The following is a 16,320-nucleotide window of genomic DNA, read 5'->3' on the forward strand; positions in this document are numbered from 1 at the left end:
CTCTTATCCATATTCTTTCTTTCCTTCTGCTTGCTTTGGATTTGTTTTGTTCTTTTTCTAGATTCTTGAGTCGTGAGCTTAGATTATGTTTCTCTTTTGGTTTTTTTAAGTTTTATTTATTTAAGTAATCTCTACACCCAATGCGGGGCTCTAACTCACGACCCCAAGATCAAGAGTCTCATGCTCCTCTGATGACTGAGCCAGCCAGGCGCCCCATACCGCACCGCTTAAAACCCAGACTTGGACTTCAACCATCTTTGAATTCTTCAGAGCACTCAGACCAATAAAAGGCCCTCAAGTGACCCCAGGAAACAAGTGATGAATTAAAATTGACTCCTGTCTTCTAGTCCTTGGATTTCTCGGTGTTTCTTTGGACTTTGAGGCCAAATTGAATTTCTGCAGCTTTAGGTTGGCTCCTGGACATTCCAGCCTGCTGTTTTTCTTAGTGGCCCTGGTCTGAGTTTGCTAGAAGCCAGGTTTGAGATTCCAGGGGCCAGTAGGTGCCATCAGAGATAGATATTGGTTACTGGAGTGGAGGTCCCATCTAAAGTGACTTTGTTTGGTGCCCAGATACTGACTCCACATAAATACACCAGCTCTTGTGTGTTAGGAGGAGACCCCAGGAATAAAAACCCAACAAGGGGACACACACTGAAATTAGACTTCTTACCAAAGCTCTGGGAAGAGGCAGGAGGGCTCCAGACAGGGAGCTGGGTCAGAAGCAATTCTCGATCCTTCTGTTCTGAGCATGCAAAATTTGCAGTATTCACCTCTGCAGAAACTGTCAGCACTGGCTGACGATGGAAGGCTTGGGGGCAGCTTTCGGAGATGTGAGCTGAGCTGAGGGGACTGGAAGGAAGCAGGCTCCACCAGACAAGGACTACTACTGGGTGTCTGCAAGCTAGGTAGGAGGGTGTCATCAGGCTCAGCTGAGGACATTCAAGCTCCATGCGTTCTTTATTCTCCACACTCTTTCCAGATCAACACCTTTGGCCTCTACAGATGTGCTGATTGCTCTGTAAACTGACATACGAAGTTCAGAATGATCATCCTGGAAAAACATTATAGCTGTTATGTCCTGTTTGTATCCCTCCAAAATTCACATCTTGAAATTCTAGCCCCCCAGATGGGATGGTATTAGGAGGTGTGGCCTTTGAGAGGTGCTTAGGTCATGAGGGTGGGGCTCTGGTTAATGGGATTAGTGCCCTTCTAAGAGACCCCACCTCACGAGGACACGGTGCAGCAGGAAGTGAGCCCTCACCAGATACTGCCATGATCTTGGACTCCCCAGCCCCACCAGCACTGTGAGAAATGAATTTCTGTTGTTTATTAGACCCTCAATCTATGGTATTATTATAGCAGTCCAACCGGACTAAGCCAATAATATTGTCTAAATCTGCTCGTTTTAAAGATTAATAAAATCGGGTTGGAGGCAATGTCAAGATTAGAAGTCAAGTTGCCCACTCTCAGTGCCCTGTCCATCATTCCAAATAAAGTCAAAGCAAGCATCTTAAAGTTTCTTACTAGAAACGACAACCAAGGGAGCACCCTCAATCAAAAAGACACACATGCTTGAAAGCCCGTTCCCTTCTCTGCTCTTTCCAGAGCTTCCTGTGGATCCTCAAATCGAGAAAGGTTAAAAACGTTCATTGATGACAGAAAAGCGGCATAACCTGAACATATATTCATATAAATGGCTCTTTCCCTGAGATCATTTTTGATGAGAGGCTGAAGAACCTAATGTTTAAGAGCACAGTTGGGTTAAATGATATAATCACAGGACTTACCAGTAGGTAGTTATGCTTTAGTGGATGAATGTAAAAAAAAATAGAAAAGATATATATCTACATTTATAAATATCTATCAATATCTATCTGTATATCTATCCATCTATGTATCATCTTTTGCCCAATCCCTTAAATTTCTTTTTCTTTCTTTTTCTTTTTAGAGAGGGAGAGAGAGTATCTTAAGCAAGCTCCATGCCCAGTATGGAGCCTGATGCGGGGTTCAATCTCACAACCTTGAGCCAAAATCAAGAGTTCAATGCTTAACTGACTGAGCCTTCCAGGTGCACCCCAATCCCTTAAATTGTAAACTTCCTTTGTCAGCTGGTTTTTATATATATATTGCAAACCACACACAGATGGGCTTTTAAATTTTTTTTTTTTGATTTTAAAGATTTTATTTATTTATTTGACAGAGACATAGCAAGAGAGGGAACACAAGCAGGGGGAGTGGGAGAGGGAGAAGCAGGCTTCCCACCAAGCAGGGAGCCCGATGTGGGGCTCAATCCCAGGAACCTGGGACCATGACCTGGGCTGAAGGCAGATGCTTAACGACTGAGCCACCCAGGTACCCACACAGGTGGTTTTTAAACCAACCATCAAACCACCACTGTTTTTGATGTGTGAATTCAACTTGTTCATGTTTGTGAGAATTTTCATTATTTTTTCATTTTTATTTATATTTACTATTTAATGTACTTTGATTTTGTTTCTTTTTCATTGGCTTTACTTTTTCTATCTTGGTCAATGTTCACTTTATTATTTTTAAAAAGTTAGGATTAATTTTACTAGGGAGCAAAAGAAAAAATACAATGAAGAAAATCAAGATGGCGAGGCACAAAGATGAGTGGTGTAGACTCTTGAAAACATCATTATTGAAATTTTGGATCCAGAAAAAGAGATGAATGAAAAAAACTTAACTATGATCTTTATGCCAAAACACCGCTTTTGCTAACATTCTAATGCAATGATCTTGAAGCCCGTTTCTTGAAAATTAGTCTATAAGCAGAAATAGGCATGTATGCATATATATGATATAAAATACTAAAAGCAATACCATATTGCTTTTAGTTCATATAGTTTCACCATATATTCATGAGTCATATGAGAAACATGCAGCTTTCTCTCTCTCTCTCTCTCTGCAAATATAAGTCCCTCTTTCCTCCACAGATGTAACTGCTATCCTAGATTTTGTTAATCATCCACTTGCTTTCCTTTGTACTTTGTACTTTGATAGCTCACATGTATATATCTACATCTACTTATACACAAAGACGTATATATTTCTAGTTAAACAACCTTTCCACAAGAACATTTTTATCCATATTCCTTAAAGTGATAAATTTCCCCTCCATTATCTTTGAACACTTGTTGAAAACTTTCACATGTTCAAAGCATTCATAAAGTTTCACTCCTATATTAATCCTCTAATTCCAATAAGCTATAACCAGTTGATGAAGACTTTCCTACATATGTTGACATCTTAGCTTTTCTGCCCTGTGATTTTGCTGATGTTCAATGAGTCTGATTTGTAGATGCAGGTTTCTGCATGCGGGCAACGTGGGTGGGAGTTTTCTTCTTGTGTGTTTTTCTTTGATGTTTGGTGAGGGCTGACCTCTGGCTGAAGGTTTTCCTACACTCATTGCATTCATAGGGTTTTTCCCCCGTGTGAATTCTCTGATGTTTTGTGAGGGCTGATTTTTCATAGAAGGTTTTCCCACATTCAGGACATTTGTAGGGTTTCTCTCCTGTATGAGTTCTCTGATGTACAACAAGGTTGGATTTCACACAGAAAGATCTCCAGCATTCATTGCATTTATAGGGTTTCTCTCCTGTGTGGGTCCTTTGATGTTGAGTAAGGTTTGATTTCACACAGAAGGTTTTCCCACATTCACTACACTGATATGGTTTCTCTCCTGTGTGAGTTCTCTGATGCACTGTGAGGGCTGATTTCTGGCAGAAGGACTTCCCACATTCATTACATTCATATGGTTTTTCTCCTGTGTGAGTTCTCTGATGTTCGGTGAGGTTGGATTTCACAAAGAAGGACTTCCCACATTCATTACACTCATAGGGTTTTTTCCCCGTGTGTGCGCTCTGATGTTGAGTAAGGTCTGTTCTCTTATGAAAGCTTTTCCCACATTTATTACAGTCATAGGCTTTCTTTCCACGGTGAGCTCTCTGATTTTGAGTGAGGTGTGACTTCTTACTTAAGGTCCTCCCACTTTCGTGACACTCAGTGGTTTTCTTCCCTGGGTGCATTCTCTGATGTCGAGCGAGTTTTAACTTCTCACAGGAGGACTTCTCACATTTACCACCTTGGAAGCTTCTCTCTCTTGTGTTAATTCTCTGATTTCGAGGGAGGTGTGACTCCTTCTTTATGGCTCTCTCACTATCATGACACCCACTAGGTTTTTCTGTTGTGTGAGTTCTCTGATGTTGAGCAAGGCATGGCTTTTCATGGAAGGACTGCCCACATTTATCACAGTCATAGATTTTTTCTCCTGCATGAGTTCTCTCACTTTGAGTGTGGTATGACTTCTGCAAGGCATCCTTACTTTCATGATACTCATCAGGTGGTGTTCCTCCTCTGTACTCTCTCTGCTGTTGAGTAAGGCTTGACTTCTTGCTAAAGGATTTCCCCAGTTTATTACAATCATAGCGTTTCTCCCCTATGTGGGCTCTCTGATATACACATGTTGACTTCATGCATGAGGGTTTCCTATTTTTCCTGGATTCATGCAGTTTCCTTTCCTTAAGGGTTCTTGGGTGAGCATTGAGCTTTAATTTTTGGGTGAAGGCTTGTCTGTATTCATTACCTTCAGAGGGTTTCTCTCCTTTGTGAGCTCTCTTACATGTAACAAAGGCAGTCTTTTTGTGAAAGGCGTTCCCACAATTATTATATTCAAGAACTTTCTCCAAAACAGAATTCTTCTGATGTTGAATAAAGTCCTCATTATGTCTGTGGGATTTCTTCTTGTGATCATTTTCATAGGGCTTGTTCCCTGTATGAGTTTTCTCATGCATAGTATCAAGGAATCCACATCCACTGATATCATTAGACTTTTTTCTTACATGGTTTCTATTACTAATAATTAATTTTGAAACACTTTTCAAGCTTGTTCCAGATGAGTCACATTTATGGTATACTTTTCTTGAGGGCACTGGGTTTGTGGCCATATTAAATGTTTCTCCCAAGGTCTTACTTCTCTCCTTAGTCAATATTCTGTTGTTGAATAAAGCTTGCCTTGAAAATTTATCTTCCTTTTCTTGGCTTCTTTCTTTCATGCTATTGGCTTTCTGGACTTCTAGAAATATGAGAAATTGACATACATTACAAATCTTCACACATTTCTTAAGAAATGGCATTGTACACAAGTGGCCTATATGGAGTTGATTCTTAGGTTCTTAGAGATAGTGTTCTGGGATGAAAGAAGTCCTGAGCAAATATTTATTCTACTCCTTTGATTTGGTAACATGCAAACAAAGATAAAAACACATTATAGTAGAAAAAAAGGAGAGGAAGCTGGAAATTAACACAAGTGGCTTTGGTTTGTTACAAATATGATGTCAAGATGGATAGAGAGTTTGAAATAAGACATAAGGAATGGTGAGTTGAGTTAAAAAGGATGTCAGGAAAACAATTTATCCAAGGATGGAGAATTATCAAAGGATGGGCAAAGACAAGGCACACTGAGGAGGGAGACAAGGAAGACTGGAGGGTAGTAAGGGAAGTATCAGAGCCAAGATCAGGTTGACAGCAGATCAGACTAGCACCATATCCTCTTCTCCCCCATACTTTACCACCTGCAGTGAAATTCTTACTCCACTCACCATGTTCCCAAACTCTTCCTCCTCTTTCCCATTCTGTACACCAACTCCCAATTAAACTTATGAAATTACTAATTTACTTGGGTCTCAGGGTCCAGTCCTATAGTTCATCCCCATCTCTTCATAGAGCTGTGATACGGCAAAACAATGTCCAAGAGAGTGTTAAAACATAAGAGAGAACAAGCCATGCTTGCAACAGGATCTGATTCAATTCTGTATTCTGGTTGTTGGTTCTGTCATTTGATTCCATCAGGATTAATCAACAGTTATCTGTCCTGATTGACACCCTCTACTTCTCCCTCTTTCAATCTGCTGATTTACTTTGCCAACTGATTATGTCCTCTCACAATACTAATGTTTAATTCCACCTTTATATCATGTTTTCTTCCTCTCTGATTTCTTTTTTTCTGTGAAAACTCAAGCAGCTGGCTATCCAGTTTGGTCCAAGGACCTTTATTAATCTTTGTCTTAAAAATTTTTTAGCTATGGGTGATTATTACTATCCTCTGCTATTCTCATTTTATGCAAGAATATCAAGTGTATGCTTAAAAATATATGACTTTTCTGTAGCAGATAAAACAAATAGAAGCCAATATGCTAGCAAGTAAAATTTGATACTGGATTTTTATACCTAAGAGTTTACACTAGGTTCTTATACCTAAGTTCACAACACATGTTCAAGTGATCAGCATATTATAAGCTAAAGTATTGTCAGATGTATCAGATCAGAGTATTTAATTCTGTAAATTGGACATTTCTAGCCACATATCCACTCATGTTCTTCACTTGGTTAACATATTCTGTCCTTAGCTCTACTCAGAACCTACACATCCTTTAGGGCAATAATACTGTCCCACTGTTTTTTTTTAAGAATCTCATCACTTCAAGTTCCATTTGTGGCAAAGTTTGCAAGTAAATACTATCTGTACAATGTGTTCTGACACTTTTTTCCACAGCTGGTTTGTGTGATGTTTCCTCTCTACTTCTACTTCCCACGACCGAGCCTGATTTCTATCGCTTTTGATTGTAATCCACATTTTAATTAATTAATTAATTAATTAATTTTTAAAGTAGGCTCCACGCAGGGCCTGCTCTCACGACTCTGAGATCAAGACCAGAGCTGAGATCAAGAGTCAGATGCTTGACCGACTGAGCCACCCAGGCACCCCATTCCACTTTTTATTTTAAGTTTGGGATTTCAGCTGCCTCCTACCTCCAGTGAAAATGGAGTTGACATTTTGTTTTTATTTTCCCTGTGGCCTTTGAATAATCCGCAGGAAAAGAAGAGGCAACGCTGACTGAACACATCCATCTGGAATTCACTCCTTCCTTCTCAAAACGCTTTGTTCATGGGGCTTCTGGGACACACTGTCTTCTGGTTCCCTCCCTGTGTACTGAGTGCTTCTGCTCAGTCTCACTTGCTAGAGTCATGTGCCTTCCTGATCTCCAAACCTAGTGCGTACAGGTACAGCCCTTGACCTCCCCTCTCACCTAATGTCTCACTCAGAGTAGAAGTCAGTCTTACCAGGCCCATAAAGCTTTGCTCCAGCTAACTCTCTGACATCAGCTGCTACTTTCTTTTGAACCGCTTCTGGTCCCACTGACTCCTCGCTGTTCCCTGATTACACCAAGCACACTCCCATCTCAGAGGCTTCATACCTGCTGCTCCCTCGATCTGGAAGTCTCTCAGATAACCTGTGGCTCACTCCATCCCTCCATTCAAGACTCTATTCCACTGTTCCTGCACTGTTCCTTTCCCAAACCAGCACTCCCTATCGGTCCCTATACCCTTCATCTGACTTTAATTTTTCATACTGCTGATTACTGCCAGACATATTACTTTTTGTTGTTGTTGTTAATTGCCAACTTTTTGCTAAATCTGCCAATCTGCTAATTAGATCTACTGATAGGAGTGGAGACTTTGTATCCCCTCTGCTTAGAATGTGACTGGTGCATAGCAGGTGCCTAATAAATATTTGTTGGATATAAGAATGCACCAATAACTGCATTCTTTTTTTTTTTTTTCCAATAACTGCATTCTGACAGCATGTTTGGCACAGGAGGAAAGGTGAACAATGGCCATTACCCAACAGAGAAAAACAGAAATAAAGATCTAGGATGAGGAAAGGAGCAATCGGGTTCTACGAAAACCAAGCCAATCTCTCTATGCATAAAAGTTGAACAGAACACAAAGAGCACTTACATCTGAGAGTGTTATTTGGAGGTTTGATATCTAAGGGAGGGTGATCATCTGTCTTTAGTCACGTCTAAGAGCCTCTAAAACCCTTTCAAAAATACCCTGGACTGGCCACTTGGATCCAGTTCCCACCAGTTGCCTCCTCTCTCCCCTCGGGAACTCACCTGGGTGGCTCTGACCTGGGAGTTCTCTCTTTGGTGCCCATGGCTCTTCTTCTTGCTCCAACTTGCGTATCAGCTCAGGTTTGGTGACACAGCACCCTGTTATGGGAAGTGACATGGGATTTGGCAAAGCTGCTTAAGGGTCAGGCCGTTTGAAGAATTGGAAGGGAGAAGCTTTAGAAGCTGTACAATGATGGGGCCCTCATCAAAGAAGAACTTTTCACCAGGGAGGTGAGAATGTAACAGACTTTCAAGTTCCCTAAAAAGGTCTTGGAATCCAAAATCTCAAGCCTGAGACTCATTACACCTTACAGTGATCACCTTACAGTGATTTGGTGGCTAAGACAGGAAGTGCATGCTGTGGGTAGCTGCATGGGAAGCCGTGCTTACCCAGGGACACCAGCAGCCTGTGGTTCTCCAGCATCACCTCCCTGTACAGGAGCCTCTGGGCAGGGTCCAGCAGCTGCCACTCCTTCTGGCTGAAGTCCACAGATATCTCCTCGAACAACACCGAGCCCTGTAACAGTCCAATCCTGCTCACTGGGAAGTGCTCAAGACCAGATGGCATGGAAAATCCGTATGGGAATGAATTTCTACTGTGTTCGTTGTTTTAGAATTTGGGGGGGGGGGCAGGGAGAGGGGGGAGGGAGGGAGGGAGGGGAGAAGGGTCAGGGGGAGAGGGAGGGAGAGAATCTTAAGCAGGCTCCACGCCCAGTGCGGAGCCCGACGTGGGGCTTGATCTCACGACCCTGAGATCATGACCTGAGCCGAAATCAAGAGTCAGACGCTTCACTGACTGAGCTACCCAGGCGCCCCTACTGTGTTCGTTGTTAAGAATTTACTAGAACATGTTACAAAGGATGACAACCATGTACCTTCCTTTATGTTATACTTTGCGGAAGAAACAGAAATCAGAAATACTCTGCCTCTATATTTATTTATTAATTCATAAAATAATGAAAATTTGAGTCCCTTTATATATATCTAGAACTATTCTAGTTGTAAGGATGCTAAGGCAAAGGAGACACTGGTCCTGTTTTTAAGGTGTTTACAGACCAACAAGGAGACTTTCTACAAAGCACATACATGTCCAATAATAAATTACATGATAATAAATAACAACACACATTAAGTTAAGGGAGTTGTAAGTAGTGCAGGGTGACTGAATAAGGTTGGGGGCTTCGATGAGACTCAGACCAGTAGAGTTATTTAGTGGTCGACATGGAGAAATTTTGGACTTTCCCCTGGAGACCAATGGCTTCCAAATACTGAGTCACCCCATCAGTAGGTGTTCCTAAGCATCCCTCTGTGCATTAGCTATAAATGATATACGTCTAGGACTCTCCAGCTAGCCACCAAAAGTAAAGTTTCCTTCCTTAATTTTTTTTTAAGATTTTATTTATTTATTTGACAGAGAGAGACACAGCGAGAGAGGGAACACAAGCAGGGGGAGTGGGAGAGGGAGAAGCAGGCTCCCCGCAGAGCAGGGAGCCCAATGTGTGGGGCTCGATCTCAGGACCCTGGGATCATGACCTGAGCAGAAGGCAGATGCTTAACGACTGAGCCACCCAGATGCCCTGAGGCCGTATAGTATTTTTTTTTTTTTAAGATTTTATTTATTTATTTGCCAGAGAGAGACACAGCGAGAGGGGGACACAAGCAGGGGGAGCGGGGGAGGGAGAAGCAGGCTCCCCGCGGAGCCGGGAGCCCGATGCGGGGCTCGATCCCAGAACCCCGGGATCATGACCCGAGCCGAAGGCAGACGCTCAACGACCGAGCCATCCAGGTGCCCTTAATTTTTTCTAGATACCAAAGAAACATGAAAGGGCATTCTAGTACTTTCTTCGCTTACCATACACTGCTTGATTGTCAAAGTGCAGTTGTATGGGGTGGACTCCTGACTTTGGAGATGACTTCCACAGAAATGGGGACATACCAGATTTATATTTTGAAAGCAGTGCCCTAGCAGCAGAGTAGTAGAGTGTTTCAAAGCAGCAGTTCTCAATCAACATGGTCTTGCCTGCTGGGGGGTAGGGGGCATTTGGCGATGTCGGGACACCTTTGTGGTTGTCCCAACGGAGGAAAGAGTGCTTCTGGTATCTAGTTGGCTGGAGTCCAGAGATGCTTCTGGACAACCTACGATGCCCAGGACAGCCTCTACAACAAAGGATTATCTGGCCCCAAATACTGATTGTGTTGAGGTTGAGAAAGCCGGGGAAGGGTTTTTCAAGGGAAGGGAAGGAAGTCAGAGAGGAAGATAATAACCATAATCAGAGAAGATTTTAATGTAGTAACAGGAGCAGTTAGAAGTGGAGTTGATTCTAGATGGTATTCATCATCAATTGGTTAGGGAAAGAGGGGCAACGGAACACTACTCCAGGGTTATCTGCAAGAGCAGCTGGGTCAAGGCTGGTGCCATATACTGAGCCTGACAAGCCAGGAGGAAGACTAGTTTGGGCAGGAGAGAGAAATCTTGGATATCTGTGACACACACAGGTGGAGAGTTCCAGGTGACGGTTGTATATAAGGTCTTGGGGCTCAGGAGAGAGGGCGAGGATTAAGATAAATTTTGGAAATCTGGAGTATCTCAGTGTAGCTGAAGCCATCCGAGTAGGGAACTTGCCCACAAAGAGTGGGGAGATGGAAGATTCGGAGCCTGATGGGGAGGAGGAGAGAAGGCCCTGGTGACCAAAGAAGCCGGACTTAGCAGTTGCATCTGCACATGGTGAGCAGGGCAGATCCATGACGGTGCTCATGAGGCAGCCGTCGAAGGAACGAAGTGCTCCTTGGGAGCCATCGCTGGTGATAATTTCAAGAACAAGAGATGCTCCTGGGCACCTGGGTGGCTCAGTATTTAAGCGTCTGCCTTCGGCTCAGGTCATGACCCCAGGGTCCTGGGATCGAGCCCCGTATCAGGCTCTCCGCTCAGCAGAAAGCCTGCTTCTCCCTCTCCCACTCCCCTTGCTTGTGTTCCCTTTCTCGCTGTGTCTCTCTTTGTCAAATAAATAAATAAAACCTTAAAAAAAAAAAATAAGAGATGCTCCTAACTCGACATGATGGGCTGGGCACACACATTTATCTCTTCTGCCTCCAAACCATAGCAGGAAGAGACATAAAAACACCACTGTGTGATCGGGGCACAGGAGTGCATGGAAAGGGGGCTGTCAGCAAGGGACAAATTCTGACTGGTTTCTGTAAGTTATAGAGTAGGAGGCAGATACTGGAGGCCGTGTGCTCATTCTCTCCTACAAACCCAGAAGGTGCAAGAATCTCAGGTTCTGTTCAGAGCCAGGCAGGACTGCCCAGCTCAGCAGTAGCTGTGGCAGGAAGATGAAGTGAGCTCTGGGCTGAAGACCCAGGAGAGTGAGTGGGCATATGAGGACTGCCACACTCCTGGCTCGTTCTTACCCCCCAGAGGGGTTGGCGAAGGGTCAACACTCAGGAGAACCTTCTCTATAAAAAGTGGGGCAACTGCCTCAAGGAGTCTGCGTGAATTTTGCAACCCGAGAGAGAAGCAAAGTACTATGCTGAGTACCCTGATCGGTCCCAGCTTTGCTTTTAGGGCAACGCTAGGGAAACAAACCAACGTGCTCTGCCATCAGGAAAAGGCCCCAAGTCTGTCCTTCCATTCCAGGGAAGAGCTTGCCAAGGAAACGGACCTCTGTGCTGTGGAGTGAACGCACATCAGCTGCCTAGATCGATCTTCTGAGGTTTCTGCCTTTCCATTTACAACAGAAAACTAAAAAGGGCCCAGACTCTGCTGGAGGTAAAACAAACAGTTGGAAAAATAAGCATCAAGAAAAACTGCGTAACAAAGTATTATTTCCTGTAAATAAAAACCAACAGCCTAAAAAAATAAGTACCAAGAGGAATCAATTGAAGCCTATGAAAACAAAATTAATTTAGATGTTGAAGACAATAATTTTTTTAAGACTTCAAATTGGTGTCCTCAGATTGGTGTCAGAGTCTTACTTCCATAAAATGAGAGAAGTTGGCTCTGTGAAAAGAAAAAGGACCCAGATAGGACATACTCTGTGGCTGACTTAGGAAAACAAAACAAAAAAAACCTAAAACCCTCCAAAGAAGGTTTTGAAAACCACATGACTTGGGTGACAAAAATGAGCAAATCTCTTAACGCACAGAACGAAAACACAGGATAATGGAAAAGGTGACAGAAAGGTAAAGGAGGACAGGCAGACCACTGCAGAGAGCTACTGACAGCCTCCCAGGAGCTCTGGGTGTCAAGAATGGAGAGGAGGCAGGGAGTGGAATAATCTCGGGAAATCACTGGAAGTGTCCCAGGGCACACGAGGCTTCATGAGCAGGAGCATCTTCTTCGGGTACCAGGCAAGCATTCCGGCAGATGTGGCCTGGCGAGATAGCTCAGACCCCAGGAGAAAGAAAATCTTTGTAAGAAGAAAGAATAACACAGGAGTGAGAAGCAGAGTGGCAGATGACTTCTCCTCAGTCTCTGCAGATGCTGGGATATAACGGAGATCCTGTTTTCTCCTCATACCCTGAAGGAAAAGGAGTGCAGACCCCAGTGCTACAGCCAGTCATTCCTGTCACAGGGTGGAATAAAGGTACTTCCAGATACTCAGACTCAGAAGGTGGAAAATTCTCCAGAGGCCTCCGTCAGAACTCAGCAGTCAGAGAAGGAACACAGCAGGAGAAGGGGAATATGGTTGAGCAGACAGAAGAGCAGGAAGAACGGTTCCTAGTGAAGCCAGTGAAGGGAGGGGGACTTACAGACATAAGAAGCACAGGGTAATTCAACAGGAAACTTCAAAAAATATTTATGAACTGCATGTAGGCAACATTTTTACATTTCTGGGCAAAGCAACATATTGTGGGTGTGAAGCCTGAGAATTCTTGAAACTTGGGAAGAGGGGCTGCTACAATGATTGATGGGAAAACTGAGGCAGGCCGTGCTGGTCCAGCAAGAGGCCATCTGGAATGAGGTAGTAAAACCAGCCCCTGAAAAGACAGAGAATGACTGGTCCTCTGGATGGGTTAGGAATGCCAGAGCTCATGGGCAGCAGAGGGCACCTGAAACCCTCTTTCTACCTAAGTACAGTTCCCAGCTTTAGTAAATAAAAACATAGGGCACCCAGGGAAACAACAAATAGGTTTTTAGGATAAGTATGTCCCATGCAAGGTATAATCTCTGTGCCCTGCATCTTCTCTGGCAATGCCATATCTAAGAGATGTCCCGTTCCAAGTTCTTGGACAGGCTGGAACTTACTCCCAAAATCTTACTCCCCAAAATGGGTGGAAAGCTTATAGTGGACTTGGACTCTAGGACAAATTTGACAATTGGCCAAATTTATTTTATTTTTTCTTTAGTAACCTCTACACCCAATGTGGGACTTGAACTCATGACCCTGAGATCAAGAGTCACACGCTCTATCAACTGAGCCAGCCAGTCACCCCCTATCTGGCCAAATTTCTAATGATGTATCCTTAGATAACCTTAGAACCATTCCAGCTACAAGCACTTTAATCTGTTATTTATACTTTCAGTAAAAAGGGCATAATAAAACTCCATACCTCATAATGCTGTTGTTGTGATTAAAAGAGTTAAATCAGGCAAGGAATTTAACAGTGACTGGAACATGATAAGCAACCCTATGCTGTAGATAACATTATAACACTTTATCTTCAAACTTGGGACAGCAAAAATAACCCAAAAAATGTATATTAGAATTGAAATAATTTTTGTTCAAGTTGCTAGAAGGTGTGATGCGATTGTTAACAAAGAATTCAAAAAATAATATTTATTATGTAAAGGGAAAGTGGGAAAAGAAAAGCATTTAAAAGGAGAATCTGAGATAAAGGAGTATATGTTATTTAAATGGAACTATGGGTGAAAACAATCCCTGATGTTGAAAAAAAAATATGTTCACATATGTGTCATACACATCAAAGGTAATCAATAATACAACACAAATCAAATGTAGACCTTCAAAACCAGGAAAGGAAAAAAGGAAAGTCAGATGATATCCCAGGAAAAAAATTTAAAAAAAAAGAAGAAAAACAATCGATAAGAAGGCATGGTCACTAAAAAACGTGAAGTCACTCTTAAGAGTTCATTGAAAAAGTTGAGTAAGAAGTAAATGACTGACCTGAGATGTGTTCATTTTCTCCTGTTCTGGGGAAAGTTTCGAGAACTGTGAGGCCAGAGCTGGAGGAAGGGAAAGGAGCGGAGCAATCATGAGAAATAGGGTCTGTCCTGAAGGTCCTCGGAGCCCTTGCCTAGAAATCCACATGTAGTAGCTGAGAGCCAGCCACATGGTGGGACAATGTCTCTGACCTTCAAAGGGGCAGGGGTGCTGAGGGGACTCTCCTATCCCTGGTATAACCATGGGGAACTAAGAGAAGCACGCTTTTCACTGCGGAGAGTAAATATTCTTATCTTATTGGTTTCTTACAATTCACAGCTTTCTTTGATTTAATAGCAGACAGATACAAAACAAGCCAAAGTCCAACTAAGAAAGAGCCGGTTAAACAGATCTTAGCATAGCAAGGATGACATGCTATGCCTTTGGCCATTATTAAACATGTTACATTTTAAGTTTTTAATGTCTGGGTTTTACTTTATTATTTTTTTAAGTTCATTTATTTATTTGTTTGTTTAAGTCATCGCTACACCCAATGTGGGGCTCAAACTCATGACACCGAGATTAAGAGTCCCACTCTCTTCCGACTGAGCCAGCTAGGAGCCCTCCGGATTTTCTAAAATAATCTAGTCACGGAAGGTGGAAGGGAAATGTGTACGTTGTGTGTTGGGGGCAGGTATAGATGAAACAAAATGGTCTTAGGTTGATAATGGCTGAAGCTGTGACGAGTATGTGGGAGTCATTATATTATTTTCTTTACTTTTGTATGTTTTGAATATTTTCATCAGAAAAAAGTGTAAAAAACGATGCAGCAAAAACCTGACAGAGATCTGCTCATTTACTTTCCAACACACACTCACATATATATTTGCATTTTTAAAATTTTTAAGTAATCTCTTGTAGACCCAACACGGGGCTTGAACCTACAATCCTGAGATCAAGCGTTGCACGCTCTATGGACTGAGCCAGCCAGCTGCCCCTCCTACTTATATTTTTAACTCCTTCAAGTTAAAAAATTAATAGGAACCTCTAACAGGGATAGGTGTGCCTTAAGGAAGTCTATTTTTTTTTTTTTTTTTAAAGATTTTATTTATTTTTTAGAGAGCGAGCGAGAGAGAAACAGCATGAGAGGGGAAAGGGTCAGAGGGAGAAGCAGGCTCCCCGCTGAGCCGGGAGCCCAATGTGGGACTCGATCCCAGGACTCTGGGATCATGACCTGAGCCGAAGGCAGACGCTTAACCATCTGAGCCACCCAGGCGCCCAGTCTATTTTTTTTTTAAGGGATTTATTCTCCTTTGGTTTCAGTGTCTCTAAGGGATTTTTTTTTTTTTTTAAGAAACTTGTTTCGACTTAACTGAGCCACAGTGGACAGAACAAGGGCTTGGGAGTCAGGGGGCCCCAGTGGTCCTTTAGGTTCTGGGACTAACAAATAATGTAAACCGAGATTATACTAATATTAAGGATACTGAGAATACTTGGATGGTGCTTACTATGTAACAGGCACTGTTCTAAGTACTTCACTTACATTACCTCATTTATTCCTTCAAATAAAGCAAGGTGTAGGTAGTATTATCACTCCCAGTTTATAGGTGAGGAAATTGAGGGAAGAAGTGAAAGTAATGTGGTAGAGCCTGGCTTTGAACCCTGGCAGTCTGGCTCCAGAAACCTTGTACTTAACCCTATGCTAATGACTCCCTCAGACCCAATACTGTTCACTTTTAAAATGAGGCAGGGTTACATAACCTCTGAAGGCCTTTGGTGTATGCTTACAAAGGCAGGAATGGGGGGGTTGGGTAGCATATCCCTAAATTCCAGATGAGGGGATGGCTGTGGTTTTGCGGGCTGTGCAGAATCCTGGGAAAGGGGCTTCAGGGAGAATAAAAAGCATGGGAGTAGTGATGATAGTGTCTCCCCGCCCATCCCCCCAGAACACATCCTCATCCACTGTCCACAGGATTTCCTCATCCCAGAAGCCTGCCTCTTGCCCAGCACCCTCAGCTCAGCTCACCTCTCTCTTTTGAAAGTTGGCCCACACTTTTGCTGACCGACTGTTCTTGACAACCTCTGGTGTGGTGATGTGACTCAGGGCAGAACGATCAGAAATCGCTTCTGAGCAAGCAAAGATAGAACCTGCTTGTTTCTGGGGTCTGTGCCCCCAGCGGTGGTGGGCTGTGTCTGGGTGGGTGGGGATCTCCCAGGTGGGAGTCCTGCTCGTGGTGGCCCCACCT

General features: G+C 43.0%; 1 protein-coding gene across 1 annotated transcript; it reads right to left on the bottom strand.

Annotated features, from left to right (window-relative positions):
* Positions 1-3,299: 3,299 nt before the first annotated feature.
* LOC110579616 (zinc finger protein 25-like) lies at positions 3,300-14,113 on the bottom strand. The gene is made up of 6 exons (XM_021689283.1): positions 14,099-14,113; positions 8,364-8,490; positions 7,970-8,072; positions 6,498-6,521; positions 4,187-4,413; positions 3,300-4,102 (listed from the first exon to the last, which is right to left on the bottom strand). Exons 1-6 carry the CDS (start codon positions 14,111-14,113, stop codon positions 3,300-3,302), a joined length of 1,299 nt encoding a protein of 432 aa, XP_021544958.1.
* Between the last annotated feature and the right edge of the window lie 2,207 nt (positions 14,114-16,320).

The sequence above is a fragment of the Neomonachus schauinslandi genome, chromosome 10 (genome assembly GCF_002201575.2).
Source record: "Neomonachus schauinslandi chromosome 10, ASM220157v2, whole genome shotgun sequence".
NCBI classification, from domain to species: Eukaryota; Metazoa; Chordata; class Mammalia; order Carnivora; family Phocidae; genus Neomonachus; species Neomonachus schauinslandi.

Bases quoted from the DNA above. Each gene is read 5' to 3' on its own strand.
- LOC110579616 (XM_021689283.1), bottom strand. The intron at 8,073-8,363 runs GTAAGCACGGCT...TTCCCATAACAG, and splicing joins CAGGCTGCTGGTGTCCCTGG to GGTGCTGTGTCACCAAACCT. The intron at 4,103-4,186 runs GTCATGATAGTG...GAAGCTTCCAAG, and splicing joins AACAGAAAAACCTAGTGGGT to GTGGTAAATGTGAGAAGTCC.